This window comes from Ixodes scapularis, unplaced genomic scaffold, assembly GCF_016920785.2.
Source record: "Ixodes scapularis isolate PalLabHiFi unplaced genomic scaffold, ASM1692078v2 PGA_scaffold3__209_contigs__length_174095766, whole genome shotgun sequence".
Taxonomy (NCBI): Eukaryota; Metazoa; Arthropoda; class Arachnida; order Ixodida; family Ixodidae; genus Ixodes; species Ixodes scapularis.
This window is the reverse complement of record NW_024609868.1, coordinates 114,700,887-114,721,082: the sequence shown is the minus strand read 5'-3', so window position 1 is coordinate 114,721,082 and position 20,196 is coordinate 114,700,887. Positions and strand designations below refer to the sequence as shown.

The 20,196-nt window shown below is 45.2% G+C and overlaps 1 protein-coding gene across 2 annotated transcripts in view; it reads left to right on the top strand.

Moving 5' to 3' along the window:
* LOC8024050 (probable medium-chain specific acyl-CoA dehydrogenase, mitochondrial) overlaps positions 1 to 20,196 on the top strand; it is a 73,999-nt gene that overhangs the window by 37,259 nt on the left and 16,544 nt on the right. For both annotated transcript variants that reach the window (XM_040503432.2, XM_029981438.4), the window contains exons 7-9: positions 10,187 to 10,267; positions 15,945 to 16,075; positions 19,306 to 19,414. In XM_040503432.2, the coding sequence (XP_040359366.1) occupies positions 10,187 to 10,267; positions 15,945 to 16,075; positions 19,306 to 19,414 (321 nt within the window). The remainder of the gene's footprint in view (positions 1 to 10,186; positions 10,268 to 15,944; positions 16,076 to 19,305; positions 19,415 to 20,196) is intronic.

Genomic DNA, 20,196 nt, shown 5'->3' with positions numbered 1-20,196 from the left:
GGGCCCCTTTTGCGCCGGCTTCTTCTGAGAGGATTAGCCGAGAAAATCCCCATTCTGAGCGACGGGCGATGGGTGCGGCAACAGCGACCTCGTGACTTACAGGTAGCTTCAGCTCCTATCGCCCTATTTTTTGCCGCTCACCAAGCCTAGCCCCTCGGGTGTAAGTTTTACGGAGCTGCAAGGCTGCGCCCACGCAGTCACCGAATTTCAGCTGCCGAAGGTCTTTGGTTTAGCCCGTGGCAAAGTAAACGGATACTTGAGAGCTGCGATGCATCCCCGCACCCATTGAAGGAACGTTTCATTGACATTGACATTTTTACGCAAGGCCCATGCAGAATTTCGTGTATAAGAACAAATTGATGCCTCGTAAGTTGGTGCCCAGCGGAAGCACCCTTTACCGAATCGCTTGTTTTAAAATAACTTTTCAAACATAAAAATAAAACAAAATAATACCACTTTTTTGGGGGCCACTAAATTTACTGATTTACTATGTTAGCGTTGATTGTGCAGCGGTATGCGTGCATTACGCGACCCTGTTAGCGCAAACACGCGGCGCTTTTTGCTATTTTCCCCAGCAATGTATCGACTCGCACTAAAATCTACCGCTTAGGTTGGATACTCGCATTAACAGATTCCTAAACATCGTTCACTTCTAACAAAAAAAAAGTGGGAAACAGCGGCGATAGTTTGTGGTAACTGCGTGGCGTAGGGTACCTAAAAGTTTTTTACAATGTTAAATACAATTCTGTGTCACGTTAAAAAAAATTGTCTGCTTTTGCTTTAGTTTCTTTGAGACACCACAAATACTTCGAAGTGGCGGCCCGTGCTATGGTACCGATACAAGCAACGTTGAATCATAACACGACACGCTAGACTCGCCAAAAAGGGTTTTAATAGGCAGTTTTAGTACAGCGTTGCTGGCCCATACGCAATAGTATAACGTACGCTAAAAATGACCTGCTCGGACCGAATTTAGTTGTGCGTTACGTTTTCGAGTCCGTAGAATTCCGCGTGCTTATTGCAACCATGCTCCTGGAAAGAAATATTGAAAAAGAAAAAGTATCCAATCATTTTATTTCAGATTAAACCAAGCCACAGCTGCCTCGTCAAGCGCGCTTTTCTGCGAGTACAGAGGCTACGAGTACGAGTGCGTAGCCAAATTCGATCACGGAGCCTCCGTCAGTCGTCCCGTGAAAATGGCACCGTTTATCAATGCTATCAATGCTATCAATCAATGCAACTGAGCGAATAGGGGGCATTCACTGGACGCCATATTTGAGGGTGCTGTTGAGAGCGCATGCTCAGAACGAGCTCACATTAATAGGCTGCGAAGACCGGCAATCTTGACGGTGCGGAATGCACGTTACAAAAAGAACTGTGGAAGCTTGTCATCCGCACGCGCTCAGCATTTGCGCGCACGGCTATGGCCGCCAGTAATACTGTCTATAGACCTAGCGTCAAGCAGATCGCAGCGTTGATGCACAATTCGAGCGGTGAGCACTTTCACTGTGCACTCTTTCAGCTGCACGGCGACCTGATTCGACCGCGGTACGTCCCACAAAGAAGTGCCGCGCTGAACACCACGTTATTTCACCGTTCGCATAACACAGAACGTAGAGAACACCACGACGCCCTTGCTGCGCCAGTCAAGGTAACCGCCATCTTGAAACTGGCGCTCTCGTTGGGCCCGAAATCTCTCGAGAGCTCCCCGCAAGGCCCGCTAGCCCGCAACGCAACATCCCCAGCGTTGCGTGCGTACACAATACGCTAGTCCTTCTACTGCGTTCTGAGCATGCGCACTCACGACCCACAATTTCCTTGCGTACGCAAAGCTATAGCGTACGGTCCACTAAAACTGTCTAATATTAGAGAGTTTTAGAATAGCGCACGCTAAAGCTTTGCGCACGCAAAGAATAGCGTCGTTGCTACTGCGCATGCTCCGAACGCAAACCAGCTTTCGCGCTTTGCATTCGCAATTTTTGCGTGCGCTATTTCTCGAAAATAGCGTGCGTACGCAAAGAGTCTTTGCGCTTCTCCAAGAAGGATTCGTGATGACAAGTTGGCTAAAGCCAAGACGAGCAGAGTTAAAAAAATGGCGGCTTCCAAGATTATGTCGGTGGCTGCTTTGGCGGCGTCGTGAGTGCGACGTCGGCGGCATCCTCGCGACTGCAATTTTCAATACGGGACGACATTGTGCTCGGTTTGGCAACGATCATCGGCAACTTGATGCTTGTGACACGCGAACATTTCTCCGTGAAGGTACGGTGTGCGAAGGTCAGTACACGAGACCTCTCTTGCCGAGGCGACGCAAGCGGACACGACCGGTCAACCGCTCGCGTCGCATTCTCATATTTAAACAAATCTAAAATTGTACTCTAGATCAAAAAAACTTCTTTTTCTTTTCTAAAGTTACAGCATTTCGTGTGTGAATTAAAAATTGTGACTGTATCTTGGTGGCGTTGCAAGCGCGAGATGCTCGGGCTTTTGCGTCGCGACGGAGAAACGCTAGTAGGGAGTTTTCGTAGACCGCGTTGCCCCCTCCGCTAAGCGTTCCGCAACGAAGAAGTTGCTACTGCGCCTGCGCGCCGATAGCCTTGACTGTGGAGTTCCCGCTATCCTAGCGGGTTGCGGAGGGCCTTGCGGGACGGCGAAAACGATCTACGAAAACTCCCTATTCTAAAACTCTCTCGCAACGCATGCGCTAATATAAGCGCTAAATTTAGCGCTAGCGTGCGCTAAAATTGCGTACGTTATTCTAAAACTCCCTATTAGATAGTTTTAGTGGACCGTACGCTATAGCTTTGCGTAGGCAAACAGATTGCGGGCCGTGAGTGCGCATGCACAGAACGCAATAGAAGGGCTAGCGTATTGCGTACGGCGTACGCACGCAACGCTGGGGATTTTGCGTTGCTGGCTACCGGGCCTTGCGGGACGCTCTCGAGAGATCTCGGACCCAACGAGAGCGCCAGTTTCAAGATGGCGGTTGCCTCGACTGGTGCAGCAAGGGTGACGTGTGTTTTCTACGTTCTGTGTTACGTGAAATTGCGTGGTGTTCAGCTCGGCGATTCTTTCTGGGACCTACCACGGTCGAATCAGATCGCCCTGCAGCTGAAGAAGTGCACAGTGGAAATGTTCGCCGCTCGCAGTGTGCGTCGACGCTGCCTGGTTTGACTTTGAATAAAATGATTGGACACGTTTTCATTTGCGGTATTCATTTTCAGGAGCATGGTGGCGCTATAAGCACGCGGAATTCTGCGATTCATGCGAGATGTTCACTCGGAAACGTAACGCACAACTAAAATCGGTCCGAGCGGGTCGTTTTTAGCGTACGCTATACTATTGCGTATTGCGTACGTAAGAGCCAGCAACGCTATACTAAAACTGTCTATTGTCTTTTCCGCTCCATATCCGCTCTCGATGAAGAATGTAAACAGCGAGTCTAGCTTACATTTCTTTGTGGTGTACGGACCGTACGGTTATCTAAGTAGGGATGTCGCGAACCACCCCAGGTTCGATTTCGAAAGGTTTCGATATTTGTGAAGCGAACTGAGGTTCGATTTCGAAAAATTACGATATTTTCGTACCGACCGACGTTCGAATTCGAAAAATACGCAACTTTCAATCACAGTGGAGTTTCGAATTCGAAAAGTTCGAAGCTTTCACGGTTTCTAAATTTTCGAATTCTAATATTTCGAATATTTTTTTACTTCAGGTTCGATAAATTCGAAGATTTCGAAATTCTTTAGAAATAAAATTCGAAAACTTCGAACGCTTCGAATTTTTAGACATGAAGTTCGAACAGTTCGGAGATTTTGAATTTATTTCCGCATAAAGTTCGAAAAGTTCGAAGGTTTCGATTCTCTTTTAATGCTAAATTCGAAAAAAAAAAAAAACTTCGAAGATTTTGATTTCCTTTCTAATCCAAGTTTTCAAAGTTCGAAGTCCGGTTTTCAAGTTCCTACACAGTTTGTTTCAAATAACGTTTTCACGACTCACAGGTTTTCAGAAAATCAAGTTTAGGAAAGTTAGGGTGTGATATCTAGATTCTGCGAAGTTGGTCAGGCAATTAAATGAGACGACGAGTGTCCCGGATGTGCTGGAATATTTGCCAGTGCGGAGTGACGTGTGACCATAGATCAGTAATTGTGACCGCCAGCCCGGGAGGGGGGAGGGGGGGGGGAGGGTCTTTAACCTGCATCACATAGTAGTGATCACACGAACACACTGTTTTACGAGACTCATCCAGTTCGAAACGGCCAGGGGCGAGCAGGAGGTTGAGGCTCAGAAAAACTTTGAAGCGACCTGGCAAACTACCTCACCACCCCTTGCACGCTGGTAGTAATCCGATCGAACGCCGCCCGAGTGACGCTGGCATATAGTAAGTTAAGTTTGTAATTGTCCTGGAGGTTTATCTTCTGGGAGGAATCGCCTCGCAAAAAGCCGACACAACTCGAGGTCGAGGAGCGTTCTACGATACAAGTGGTGTCGGAAGAGGAAAAATGGGGAGAAAGAGGGTAGCGGGGGGGGGGGCTTCAGTTCCCTTCCTTCCTTCCAGATATTTCGGACTGTTAAAGAAAACAATACGGGGAAAGAGGGCGTAGTCGAGCTTATTTTAATCTGAAATTAATAATGCATATGTATAGCTACTGTCGCTCTTCACTGCATAAAAGATTGCGTAGATGCCAGATGGTCATTGTTAGAAACTCGTCAGAAGGCACTACTCGTCACATGCTTAGTGGTTCGGAAGTTCAAAGCTATGTATTTTCAACCTGAATACCTGTGTCAATAACAAAAAAAGAAAAGAAAAAAAAAAAAAAAAAAAGAAAAAGAGGAATAAATGCGGGGATGAAAAGCTGGAGAAAAAAAAAAAACTATCAAGAATTCACCGAAAGTGTTGTATTCTTGCATATTCAGAGGTTGAGAACTTCGAAACAAGTTTCTTTTAGCAAAACGTGTACAGGCTAAAAGAAACACGTCCCAGGAACGTGAAGCGAAAAAAAAATGTTTTCTTTTAATGACGTGCCGAACATAAACTCTATTAGAAATCTCCATGAGTTAGTTTATTCCTTAACGTGAAAAAACAATAAATACATTATTTTGTATTCTGCAGATGGCAATGATATGTACTGTCTGTGGTGTTAATTTAAATGCGATACCTCAAACAACTTAGACGAAAATAAATATCAAGTTTAGGGCATAATTGCATGTAGATACATGTTTGCACATTTCTTCGAAACTCACGTTGAATAACAATAATCACATCTTAAGACGGTACTTACCTAGGCTATACATAGATCATTCTTAAAAAAGTATAACATCTCTACCACAAATAGCTTCGGCTACAGCGCGCTTCAAATCTGGCACAAACGATAATCGTCAAAAACCCGTCGTCCTTCCTCGCCCCTTCGGGAATTTATTTCTTTAAAACTAAGCATGCCAGAACATTGAAACAAACGGCATTGTCTTTTGTAAGGAACGCAGCACCGCGTGTAAAAGTTCGATTGAAAAAAAATTACGAATGTACCTCACTACTTGAATTCAAATGAAACCGTCCGCTGATCTTTCGAAGTTCGACGAACGTCGAACTTTTACCCTAAAAGTTCGAAGTTCGTCGAACTTCTGACTTTTCAGGATTCGAAAGTTCGAACCTTTTCGAATTTTCTTGATAAATAAGTTCGAAAGTTCGAAATTAATCGAATTTTTTGGTCAGTCAAGTTCGGAAGTTCGACAAGCATCGAACTTTGCAGCGCAATAAATTCGAAAGTTCGAAAAAGATCGAATTTTTTAGCGTAATAAGTTCGATGGTTCGAAAAGCGTCGAACTTCTTAGCTTAACAAGTTCGAAAATTCGACTTCCATCGAATTTTACGATGTAGACAATTAGAAAAATCGAAATCTTTTGAACCTTTCGAACCGCTTGATTCGATCATCGAAACTTCAATTCGAAAAAAGTTTGCGGCATCCCTATATCTAAGTGGCTAAAAGCGACCCACTAAAACTTTCTAAAATTGACATTCACCCTTGATGCCCTCTCACCTCAGGGGGCTGTTGGGAATATGTAAATATGAATTTCATACATTTTGCTGGCCATCAACAGGGCATTTTAGTAAATCGTTTTTAAAGGCCCGCTGCCACTTCAGCCGCGCGCTTCAGACAATGCATCGAAGTGGCAACGCGAGCTCCGGCTAAATATAGCGTGGCCTGAAAACATAGTCTGCTAATGGCGACGTGCGCGACCGAAAGCGTCGCTGTGGTCGGCCTTCCACGATTGGCCCAAAAGCTGACTATGACGTCGGAAAGGGTATACCATCGACGGAAATAAGGGGAATGAAAGAACTTTAATTTCAACGGTGTTGGCAGTGTTGCTTTGAGAGCGCAATGATTTCAGGCTTCCACCATTCTATTTACAAACACCATCGAACTTGTTGTTCGCAAGGTAATGACGTCACAAGGGGGAACCATAGGAGGGCGCCACCAAAACATCTCGCCGCTAAAAGTTCTCCAATTCTCCAATAATTTGTGCTCGCTGCTGGAAAACAGAGACCTTTTAGAAGATGCCCGCGCCTGGTACATTGTTTTCTTTTCCATCGATCCCAATTTGAAGCAGGTTTGAGCGTGATAAGCCGTTTTTTTTTTTGTTTTTTTTTTAAGATAGAATGTTTTGTGAAGATGTAAGTCATCCTTACATATTCAAGTCACCACTTCTCGCGCATGTGTTTTGAGCTCCTTGGTCAACTGAAAATATCTATGAAACGTTCCTTCAATGGGTGCGGGGATGCATCGCAGCTCTCAAGTATGCGTTTACTTTGCCACGGGCTAAACCAAAGACCTTCGACAGCTAAAATTCGGTGACTGCGCGGGCGCAGCCTCGCAGCTTCGTAAAACCTACACCCGAGGGGCTAGGCTTGGTGAGCGCCAAAAAAATGGGGCAGATTACGCGATAGGAGCTGAAGCTACCTGTAAGTCACGAGGTCGCTGTTGCCGCACCCATCGCCCGTCGCTCAGAATGGGGATTTTCTCGGCTTATCCTCTCAGAAGAAGCCGGCGCAAAAGGGGACCTTTCCCCTCGCCTCGCCGTGCTACAATACAAGAAAGAAAGAGGGCGAGGAAGACTTTCCGCCAGGCGGAAGAATATTTCTGCTGGTCCTCCTTTAAGTGTCTTAGTTTTTTTCTCCAGCTTTCCGATAAGCTCACCAAATTGACGAGCCCGATTCGTAAGCTCTGTGATGAGAGGGAGCGACACCAATAAAGTACTGCCACAAATAACTTCCGAGTAAATTCACATTTTCTTTGAATTTGGACGTCCTATACATTCAAATTTGCGTAGGTGACAAAGGTCTTGTTTGGTGCGAAGTAGAAATTTGGGCTAGTTGGTTCATGATCAGTAAATACAGCGCCAAAAAACGACAGGACAAAGACGAGAGTAAACAGGACGAGGCGCACTCGCAACTAAAGTTTATTTAGGAAAAAACACGTAATATATAGGCCGTTAAAAACGCCTATTCATCCCATCAATCCAGAAGACCTCTTGATAAAATCAAACTCTCTCCCTGAGAGGGCAAGGGAAGGCTCGCTAACGCAGTCATCTCCCTTTGCTCTAATCTCAAACGCCTCGTGCACTTCTCGGCATATTTTATCTTTATATTTCGCAAGAACCTTCACATCATGCAAAACTGGTGAGCACGGGCAGCGACTACAATGAACAGCTAGATTACCAGACGGGCTTGCTCTCATAGCTGCCGCATGTTCCCGTGCACGATCATTGACACATCTGCCAGTCTGGCCGATGTACACGGAGCCGCAAGTCAGCGGAATTTCGTAAACCACTCCGACGGCACACTCAGCATATTTGGTTTTGTGTTTTGTGCTGCACTGCTCCATGTCTGTCTGGGAATATATAGGCGTTTTTAACGGCCTATATATTATGTGTTTTTTCCTAAATAAACTTTAGTTGCGAGTGCGCCTCGTCCTGTTTACTCTCGTCTTTGTCCTGTCGTTTTTTGGCGCTGTATTTACTGGTCTTGTTTGGTACGGCAAGCATCCAAAAATGTACGCAAGCGTTCGAAAAAAAACAGGCCCTTGTAAATATATAATAGAAAATATTTTAATAAATTTACCATCACATCGGTGCAAGTGGCTATCATTTATAAGCCTGACTGCGTCACAGTGACATGCCGAAGCTCCGGGGTGAAGTCCGGCTTCGTCAGACGTGGCTAATGTCTTCCTGCTCACTCTTTGCACAGTGGGCAGCCTACACAAGTTTTGGCTCTCTTGAGACTGGTTCATAAATGTGGTCGAGTGCATTGCAAACGCTTGTGGTTGCTTACGACACTGGCGCTATCTAACAGGTAGGCTTGGAACACTTCCAACTTTCATATAACTAGACCAAATGTTTTTAAATATTTGCAAGGTCAGATTTGTGCTCCTACCTAGCGTAAATGGTTTCGTACAGTGGAATCTTGTTGATACGATTTTCGCAGTAACTGAAAAATAAAACATATCGTCCAAAGATTGTATTATCCAAACCGGGCTCCGAAACATAATGAAATGTGCATACACGGTGCAAAACTAGCTTCGATCCAGCAGGCAGTGCAATACCGTGAGTGTTGCACTGCCTCTGGGATTAGCTCGCTTATTTATTTAAAATTTAAATGTTAGCTAGAGGTTGTTTTTACGTTAGTATTTTTGGCACTGCATGTTTTTCCAAACTAGGTGTAGAAGCTGCTGTGGTTGGTTGCGGTAGTAACAACCAACTGCCTTGGGACTGCCTCGGTCATTGCGCTACCGGGAGTCACGCGGCAGGCGTCCAGGACGCGACTCTAGCCGTGATGACCGCAGCCGTGCAACAGGTCGTTTGAGGCTTACTGCATTGCGATTTGTGCCGGCAGTCTGAAAAATAAAGATGCATCATTTTAAGTAAACCGCGTGTGCAATCGTGTTGCCCAGTTTTGAGCGAAAATGTGATCATGTTTTTTGTATCAAAACATATTGCTCCTACACGGCCACAGGTGGTTGCATTGCCGTCGATCACACTCGGATGCGAATCTGCAAATGAGCCTTTAGCCTCTCGCATTTGTAAACTTTCTGGCAGAAACCGTTTTTCAGGACTGCATTCGTAGAAAGTTTGGCAGTTGTTTTTGAAACTAGGGTCAAACGCACGACTGTTACGTCCTGTCTGTGCAAACTCGGAATATTTGCGAGCCTTTTCCCTTAGTTTTTCTCTCTTCTGAGGTTTCCCTGATGCGTGAGGTCTTTTCATTGTTACTTTGCTTAAAAAAGTATGGGCCTTGGAGGAGGGGGAGAATTGTGTTGGCTCTTGGACCATTACTGCTAGCAAATTGTTTCAGTGTCTGCATGTGTATGCGAGTCTGCATTAATTTAATAATAATAAGCATTTTTTCTTCGTACATATAAATGTGCATATCGTGGGGGCTGGGGGAAGAGCTGTTTAAACAGCTTTATTTGTCCCCAGCCCGCTTACAGGTAGTACAGAGGTGTAAAAAAATGTACTAGAGTTTTTACATAAAGAACTTTTGACATGATGATTGCTTGAGTGTTTTTACAATTTTTGTTTTGTCATTGCATGATGAGAATCTGTATTCATTGTTTGTTTTTTGTCTTGGTAATGCTACAGGCACTGATAGTATGACAGAATTTCACTTTAATCTTCCCCCTTTTTTTTGCTAGCAAGTTTGGGGTTTTGATACTAGTACTTGCTTTTCTTCCATTTCGCATTTGCCACCCTGTTACATAAATTCAAAACAAATTGCCGCTGTACCAATATCGGCACCTGAAGGGGTGTTGCAATTACAAAAAGGTTATAGGAATTTTCCATATGCTCCATGTATTTCATTCTCGGATGTTTACAAATATACACGCATGAAAGAAGCATCATTGTCTTAGGAGACAAAGGAAAGGAGTCAGGCTTGCCTGTTCTAGCCATTTCTTCGGTTGGTTCATGGTCCTTTTTAAGAAATGAATGATGTAATTATATGTCTTAGGTAGTTTTTGTGAGGACCTTATTTTTGTGAATTTTGTGATTTGAAAATGGTTGCACCCCCATGGTTATGAACTTAACTATTGCTTTTGGAAAATGAAGTTGTTTGCTGTAACACCGAAGTCTGGAAGAAATATACTTCTCTGCCCAGTTTGTTAACATTCTTGACTCCCGACCCATCCTTTTGCAGCAAACTCCACTCATCCTTGCCGGAAACGATGCCCAGAAGAAGAAGTACCTGGGTCGCTTGATTGAGGAACCTCTTTTAGCTGTGAGTCGGAGAACTGTGGAAAATATGGCCGCCGACGCATCTGTGTGGTTTTCGCTGTACACATGCAGTACCTGTGTCAGTGGCTTTGCTTCCCTTGCTTGCCCTTTCTGACAACCACATGAAGGCTCCAAACAGCCGTGTTTAAATTCTTAAATTAATCTTTAAAAAAATATTAGCCACCTATTAAGTAAGCTTATAAGAATGAAACCAACAGGGACTACAGTGTTGATGGCCTTTATTGTTATACGAGGCAAATTGTAATAACATCCAGTTTTCCAGCTGATAATGCCTGTGCCAACATAATGCTAAAGTCCCTGTCGCATTGGGGAAACACGGCAGCAATAGCAGCACAACATGCTCATCAACAGTTGGTCAACTTGCTTCTTGGTTGCTTTGTTGCCCGACAAACCTTTTACGTTGTGGCAACGTCAGCTCTACACAGGCGGCAGCAACAATGTTGCCCTGGTGTGACAGCTTTCGGCAACGAAAACAGCAGCAGCTTGTGTTGGACAATGTGTGTTGTCCAAATCGGTGGATGAGCAGATTTTGTGCTGTTCACACTACAATGCAGATAGCTTCGATGGTAGAGTTCCCTATTAATCGCGTGCCTTTTTCATTTAAGCTGTTTTGCGCTAGGATCTGGGAAAACAATGTGTCCGCGGTTGTTGACAGGAAGCTCCCCTGCTGACAGAAAACTCCCCATTGGTCGTGGGAAGTACGAATAAATAAAAATAAAAAGAGGGGGCAACCAGCATGAGTCAGCCTTCCCTGGCATTATTAGATAGTGAGGTCCTGAACCCTTGTTATCATCTCTAGGCATCGTCCTCGAGGTCGTCCTGGAAATCGTGCTAAAAGTTGTCCTTGAAGTCGTCCTAGACGTCGTCCTTTAGGCGTCGTCGTAAACGTCGTAAAAATAACAGCTTCAGTGGTCCTCCATCTTCACGTGAAGTGGAAGGACTCTCTAATTTTTTCTAAGTGCTTGCTCAAATAAAGTCCTGGAGAAATTAAGACTGGCATGCAGCTAAAATAATTTAACATTTTACTGCATAATTACGGAAAGCAGTTGTCGAAATGGTCACAGCTAAAGTTGTGAACGTTCAGACGGTTGTTGAAGTTTGAACTGTCAATAGACCAGTTCACATTACTGCTAGAGAAATAAAATGGCATGTCTACTCACCTGTGGATAAAATTGAATAAAAAATTATCCACGAAAGCGAGCAATTAAAAAATTGCAGCATGAAAACGACTACTCTGATTGTGATTGTTCATGCTTGGAACTTGAAAACAGCCGCTGCCCGGCACCTGAATTGTTTAAAAATATTCCCAGGACGTTTTGGGGAATGAAGGAATCACATAGCAAGTGGTAAAGGTAAATAAACATCATTGAAAAATATTTATTCCACCAATAATTATGAAGGCCGATTGCATCAGTGTCACAGTTTCTTAACACTGCCAGTTCAGCTCAGCACAATGCTACAAAAAACACTGGGGTTCAGTCAGTGCTAACTCAATTTTGCACTAGAAATAGGAATTGCGTGAAAGACAGAACCAGACAGAACTACTTCGTGCAATGTTATAAATCATGAGCATAGCAGCGATCTCATCTTCCTTGGTTAGGGCTAGCTGCTTCACCAGCAAATGAAGAACATTTTGATGAAATAAAGAGCAAAAAATACTTCCCCTGTCGATTGTTTTTGATCACTGTCGCTGGTTGATGTTGTCCCGGGGTAATTTTTGGCGCTTCTAGTGCACAAGTGCTTTGTAGAGTCACATTTCCAGTGACACTGCGACGCACACAAAACAGAATGTGGGAAAACGGCTTGCACAAAAAACACGTGCACAGAAATCGGCACGCAAGGGAGATCGTTGAGGCATTAGCTGTTGAAGAAAATGCAAATGACTGTGTTAGCTGTCCCTCAGTCACGCTTCAGTACAAAGAAAAATAACTTCTACGATGAGCTGTGGCCACTGCATTGTACTAGCAGTGCTTCGATCACGTTTCCCAGTGAGTACATTTGACTAAAAACCCTGAGACTGGGATGAGAAGGGACTGACAAGCACAAAGTCTCAAACACAGCTTTTAAATTGTGTTTGAGACTTTGTGTTTGTCCGTCCCTTCTTGTCCCAGTCTCAGGGGTTTTTAGTCTAATGTTTAACCACCACTAACTAGCTTGATTGATTTGTTCACTAATTCCCAGTACAGTCGACTTCCTTTAATTTGAACTTGACGGGACATGCGAAATTGAGTCAAATTATCCAAAAGTCTAATTGAATGATGCGTGCTAAATTCTGAATGTCCAGCGCTTTAGATCAGGTATGCTAACATGTGTGCAGTGTGCAGCGGCTCATTATAACATAGTTATAATGAGCCGCTGCACACTGCGGCAGGGCGGTGGCAGTGACCGTGCATGTTTTTGCGCATTCAGTGGAGCTGCGGCAGCAGTGATTGGCAGCACCCGTCGCCGGCACCATTGCAACACTGCTGCAGAGCAGCTGCAGCAGTGTTGCAATGGTTGTTTTGGTTGTGTGCAACAATGCCGCCGTCGCCGGCAACCATGTAGAACACAAATGGTTGTTTTGGTTGTGTGCACCGGCGCCACCGCCGGCAACAGCCGGCAACACAAACAACCTTTGCGACACTGCTGCTCCACAGCAGTGTTGCAAAGTTTGTTTTGTGTTGAGACCATGCCATGCCCCATGTCACAACATGTGCTCTCTTTTTCTCTCTCTTCGCAATTTGGACCACGCTTCCAAATTTGAAAAAGGGTGGCGTGACCGGTCGCGATTGTTGGCGTGGCCAATTGCGGCCGACCGATGGGCGCGGCAGTTTGAATTGACCGATATTTTATGTTTTAAGATCGAAATAACGAGTTTTTATTTTTTTAAAGAAATGTGTGGGTTTTTTGCTAAGACCTTTGAAGAGGGTCAAGTTAAAGAGACAATGAAGGCAATTCCGGACATATTTTTGGCGATTAAACTGGGTTTCAGGCAAGTCTCGGGCCACGTTGCCCAAATTTCAGCCGAAACCGGCACTTGTGTGCCGCGCAAATCAATAAACAGTCGCGGTAATAATTGTACCAGGATTGACTGGAGCGACGCCCCGAGAGCTGCGGGAGAAGCTAGGAGAAGCGGAGCTCACGTGACCGATGCGGGGCCAAGAAGCGCGACGTCACAAGAGACGCGTCAGCGATTGGTCGAAACGAGAGACGTGCCCTCGGTCACGTTAAGGTTCGCGATTTCTAGGAATACTGTTCTAATTTCCGCTTAAATAACCATGAAAAGTATAGATCGGACCGGAAATGATTATTAAACCTTAAATAAAGCAGCATCATTGTTTTTTTCTTTGCTACGCTGGACGTGAAACGGCCAGCAAGCAACTATGGCTCTTTGGCATGCGGGCCGCTTACTGGCTGGGCGGTCTCCATCGGGCGGAGGCCGCCACACATACTCCCGTTCCGTTTGTGTTGGGTCACTGAACGGAAGCTCAAACTCGCTCGCAAAAGCGGCCCGTCCATGTTGACAGATTCGACGAAACGACCGCGCCACCCCGCTGCTGTAACCCAGCGCGGTGGCCAGTCTCTCAATCTCCTAAATACTACAGATACCGACTATTCACACTTGACATCACTCCCTACGTCACCTCCGTTTTCAGAGGCCCAGAAACAAGAATGGAGATTTTTCAGTTTCGGTTTCTTTACTTCTTTTATAGGCACACAAATATGCGTCACAAATGTCTACGAAAACTTGGGCAACATGCTATGTTCCCAAGAAGCATAAAAACACCATTTAAAAAAAATTAAATAAAATTGTCTTCATTGTCCCTTTAATCGAGGTCGAATTAACGCAAGTTGAGTTTATCTGTGACGTGCTGTACCAAAGTGACTGGTAGTGAGCTTGTATGATTGATATGTGCTTATTTTACATTTATATTTTTTTAATTTCTTCTTTCTTTTAGGATACTTTTCGCATCTCTGAATTTTTCAAAAGTTATCCAAATTATTTAATCTCATAAACATGTAGCTGTCGAGAGGTTGAAGGTGAAAACGAGACACAGTGTTGACAAAGATGAAGATAGTAACGAATGGTTGATAGTCAGCTATGCGTTTGTCTAGTCTCTATGTAAGTGCTTTTTGTTCAAGCTGTTTTCCCACCTTCTGTGAACATGTGCCAACCAGCTCAACTTGCAACAATAGTTCAGAAAGTAGACAGTCAAGAAGGCGGAGTGTTTCCGTTTTGACCGTGCCATCAGCGCGGTGTGACACGGTGTTCTTCGGCTGTCTGACAGCGAATCGGCGAACACGGCTGCCGGGCGACAGTAACAGTTGCTGTTGCCTCAATGTGACCGGCGTTTTGAAAACATGTCTCTTTCGTGTTAATGGACAGAGCTGTGCAATTGTTTGCTCAATGCTGCAGCGCCTTTACTCGACTCTCCGTTTGGCGGGATTTGTGCCCGCCAACCAGGGATTCGTAAGCCGGCACCTTGCCTTGGATCTACCGAGGCAGCACGATGAAGACGAGCATGCCACAAAGATTTTCTGCTTTTTATTTCCGTCTCGTTTCTCGAAGCATGAGTTCGACAAGCACGTGTCTCGTGCGCAAGTTTGGGTGGAGCTTTCTCTACGTTCTCAGCCGCCCTACATTGACAAAACGCAGATTAGTTGCAGAAATGTCCACATTACCTCAAAGATCCTTTAACCCATTGAAGACCAATTTTTTTTTTTTATAAAACATACCACAAAAAGATTTTCATTTAAAATCGAAAATTTGCACAAAAAGCTGAATGAAACATTCATTTGGCCCCCTGAAGCAGTTTACTGATAAATGCGGGTGTCTTTGCCAGCACCTAAAATAGCCGCAAGAGGGATTTTCTGGTCATGTGACTGGCTTCTTGGTGACAAGGTACCTAGTAAAGAAAAACTCGGCGTAAACTGTTTTCTGCTGCGTCGTCAAGATTAGCATAACTTCACAGTGCTGCAGCCCAGCACTGCTGCGAGAGAAAATAGCTTTTTCTCCCATCTTATTTTAACCTATTCTCATGCGAAGAAGATGCCAAGCGAAGTGATGCACCTGCGCAAGTAGCTTTGATGGCGTCGGAGCACTGTGGAAGTTGCACCAGCCTCGACTGTATGGCACAAAATAGTTGACACCAAGACAGATAAATGGCGCCGCAGTTCCGTTGTTATTTCAATTTCTGTGTGCCGGATTGGATTTTTATCTGATTTGGCACACAGAAGAAGGGTCGAGGAGCTTGAAATGTAAGTGAAATTATTTGCATTTCTGTGCCTTAGGAGCAGCACATAAAGTTATATATGGGAAAGGTCTTGTTTGGTGAGAATTAAAGAAAATGCCAGGCAATGCCCACGTCTTCTGAGCGGAATTGGCTGGTAGGCTCGGTGCTTCCTGCCCCCCGCGCTGGTCATGTGATCGGAAAATCTGTCTTGCGGCCATTTCAGCCACCGGGAAAGACTGCCGCATTGACCAGTAAACCGTCCCGGGTGGTGTTTGTTGCTATCACTATTGATTCCCGACTATCTGATGTGTCTGTTCGATAGTTCTTCGCTGTTATAATGGTAATGGAGGGCACCAATGACATTCATGATTAGTAGCCAGCGGTTTAAAAACAGATGCGACCGGCGTTTAAGGTTCCTCCTGTGCTTTTCACCGACCTGCTGTGCAGGCGTACTGCGTGACGGAGCCCGGCGCAGGCTCCGACGTGGCGGGCATCAAGACCAAGGCGGAGAAGAAGGGGGACAAGTGGATCATCAATGGCCAGAAAATGTGGATCACCAACGGAGGCGTGGCCAACTGGTGAGTCACAGTTACTTCTTGGCACGTCTGGTGCTATGAAATAGTTAAGGCATTTCTCATTGGCTTTTTCTGTGGTTGCGTATTTGGCAACACCTCCGTGAAATGTTTTGTGCACGGCAGTTCGGTGATAATGAAAGCATACAGGGTGTGGCTGGTATTTGAGCAAAAATGCACAAGCAAAGCAGAAACGATCATATCTCCTTCAAATTTGGTGGTATTTGCTCCAAATTTGGTACACAGGTCTCCAAATCCATGCTCCTAAAACTCGTTTAATGAAACCACCATTAGCATTCGTGACAGTCTTGATACGGCTCTGGAGGTGTCTGCGAGCCTTGATGAGGACCTGCTGTTTGATGTTGGCCGTTGCCTCCACAGTAGCAGCGTTCAACGAGTCCTTAGTATTGTGAGGCTGCTTGTTGGTCCCCCTTGCAATAACACATTACACAGTCCAGCGCAGATAGCTTAACGCATTACACACGTTAGGCGTGATGTGGCCATTTAAATTTTCAACCACCCACTCTTGTATCGCAGAAGACCTGTGTTCGGGTGCAGAGTCTCGCTGGAAGACCTACGGCCGCCCCTGGGCAAGATCCTCAACCCAAAGCATTACTGCCATGTCCAGCATATCAACATACGCAGTGGCATTGACTCTAATTCCATGAGTGAAGAGACAGGGTGGCATGACATTACGTATATTTGAAAACAGGACTTCTTTCATAAAAATCCTGTTTCCGTCCTCGTCCTCAATGCTTTATTCTTTCAATTATTCATATCAATTCAACAACACGCTCGTTTTCAATTATCCATGGCATTACCTTTGTTGGTGGTTACTGGCAATTCCGAAAGCCGTCATAGATGATCTCAAAGCCACCCGTCACTTTTTCGGTTCACCATTCGATTATGGACGAGGTTCTTCTCCTCTGAAAAAAACCGAAGCATGTCATGCTCCTCATGATGCTAGAGTTTGTTAAGCAGGCACTTCGACCGGATAAAATGATTGTGCCAAGAAATGTCGGTCGTATTCTCTTCTCATAGCATCGCATCTGTACCAACATCTGTTGCATTTGTACACGCCTGATGACACACTCATCCAGTTAAAGTTGTTTTGCAGTGGCCCTGATGATTCGCTAGAATCGTCATCGAGGACCCTCTGGACTCGTTCGACAGTCGTCCACCCTAATGGTATCCGTTTGTTGGGAATAAGGCTTCTTTTTGGCCATTGACGACAGGTTCCCTTCCGAGTCAAGCAGCTCTTTCCTCGTATTGAAGATAGCTACATGAATGCCCTTTTCCAAGACATTGCCCACCCCATTTTTATTGCTAAATATTCATACGGTTAAAAATTTCGAAACAACGCCCACCTTCAGTTTCTGTCCAACATTGCGCAATGTCCGACGGGAATGACTTTAACCGTGCGACCTGCAGTATCTGTTCCTTAGACATGCGAGTCTGTAGCAGGCTCCCGCATGTTTATCACACTGCGAAATGGTTGATATGTGGTTCATAGCAGTGCCCCTCTGCCCTGCCCTCGCCCCCATTTTTATTGTTCATTTTTTATATTTTGCCATTGCATCCCCCAAGATCGCCCACCCGATATTCTTCACCACGTATACCTTCATCATGGGTGTACGTCTAACCGGTATCTTCCGGTATATTGATAACAGTTGCTTTGCATAGCCAACTTTTTTTGTGCAGTTTGAGATGGAATCACCCTTATCCAAAGACATACAGTAATCCCTCATTATAACGAAATCGCTGTTTTCTAAATATCGCCTGTTTTGAAATTTAAGTTGGTCTTGACCGAAATGCGTATGTTTTTAATTGTATCATCATAAGTGTATCGGTGTACGAGAGCGCTTATCATGAACACCGAGGTGCCAAAAGCATGCAAGCCTACACGGAGGTCCTTGCATTCTCTCTCCGTTCTCCATTGAGGCAAACGGCAAACTGGGAAAACGGAGCAAACGGATGATGGAGGACAGAGCGCGCAGAGCTGGCAGAGCGCCGCTTCCGATACCGATGCGCGGACGTTGGGACGCGGGCAGGGAGCAGCGTCAAGTCAATGTTCCTATGCTACTCATGGCACCCACGACAGACGCTGCCCGAGTTCTGTTGAAATAGGGTCAAAGGAGTGATGGAGCCCGGAGGAGATCATCCATTCAAAAGTCCCCAACGTGCACTTGCGCAGGCACACTTGCAGCATACTACATGCACACATGCATCGTATGGAAGATTGGAAGTGTTTACCAAAAGTCGCTTAGAGCTACGAGTTTGAGAAAAGTGGCCGGCCCAAGTCTGAAATCGCCAAAGAATTCGACGTTCCGGCATCGGCTATTCGACACTGTCCACCATTTTGCAGAACAAGCAAGATATATTAGACGGATTCTCTACCCGAAGAGGAAAATCTGACGTGCTTCGCACACGTCAGATTTTTTCTTGCAAGCATGCTTGCCGAGCCAGCACACAATTTCTATAGCTTCAACGATTTCTACAGGAGTGTGTGAAAACATGTTGGCAATGCCACCAAGGATAACTTTGATTTGTTCGCGCTTGTCGATGCGGACGTTCCTGCTGTTACTCCTTCCACGGATGCTGCAATCGTAGGCCTTGCATGCGGCCAGGGCAAACATGAAGCAACGTTGGAAAGGCACTTCAGGAAATGCCGACGACTGCAGAGACATGGAACATCTTTGGCTGCTTCAAAACGAAGTGGAGTGCAACGGTGGTGATGGTGTTCTTGCGATGCCTGGAGCAGTTTGAGGAGAACTGATGCCCGGATGAAATTATCGGCAAACTCCACTTGATGATTTCTTTACTCAAGGAGGCTGCCAAAAGGTGTTCACAACCAAGGATTGTTTGATTAAATACACAGTCAGGGTGTTCCACAGTGTTCCCATCCACCTTCAAGGCTGCTGGCACTGTTTCTTCTTTTTTTTTTTTGGAGGGGAGGGGGGGGAGGGAGGCTCTATCGCTTTTATCAATATACCGCTTGTATTAAATCTTTTTGCCGTCTCGTTGACTTCATTATAACGAGGGATTACAGCAATTGACTTAACAAATTTTTTTTTCTCGTTTTTTTAATAAATTAACTTTATTACGGGCAGGTTTTAGAGTATTTCGGAGCCTTACTCTCTGCTTCATCTTGGAACATCAATTTGTATGGGACGCATGGCGACAAAGGGTGCAGTGAGGTCCAGGTGTGTGTGCATGACCTGTGAAATTGGCCGCAGGTACTTCGTGCTGGCCAGGTCCAATCCGGATCCCAAGTGCCCGGCCTCGAAAGCCTTCACGGCCTTCATTGTGGAAAGGGACACCCCCGGCGTCACACCAGGACGGAAGGTAGGTACCCCCCGTACATGTACACACAAGCAAAACATTAGACAAACATGGGTGCTCGTGTAACGACGAGACAGCAGAAGCTGAGTAGATCTACCCTTGATTTAAAGAAATCTCGAAAATCGGATTCACATGCGTTATCACTGTAATTTTGCACGAAGGTGTGGCTGGGTGGTTTACTTTCTTTTCTGAAAATACCAAAGGGCAGGCTTTCCTCAATCAAAAGTTACAATTAAAAAAAATAATTGTGGTTTTCTTGGCTCTACTGCAAAACCTCAGTGTATTTTTTATGTAGTAAGTATCATCGCACTGTTTTCAAGCCCCTCTTAAAAGTTGCGGCTGCTGTACGTCGAACTGAAGTTTTGGGGTGCATAATAGGGAGTTTTAGAATAACGTACGCAATTTTAGCGCACGCTAGCGCTAAATTTAGCGCTTGTATTAGCGCGCGCGACGCAGAAGAGTTTTAGACTAGCATTTCTCCGCCTCGACGCAAAAGCCCAAGCATCTCGCGCTTGCGACGCCACCAAGATGCAGTAAAACCTTTTATTTCACACACGAAATGATGTAACTTTAGAAAAAAAAAACGAGTTTTTTTGGTCCAGAGTAGCATTTTAATTTGTTTAAACATGAGAACGCGACGCGAGCGGTTGACCGGTCGTGTCCGCTTGCGTCGCCTCGGCAAGAGAGGTCTCGTGTACTGACCTTCGCCGTGAAATGTTCGCGCGTCGCAAGCATCAAGTTGCCGGTGATCGCTGCCAAACCGAGTACAATTTCGTCCCGTATTG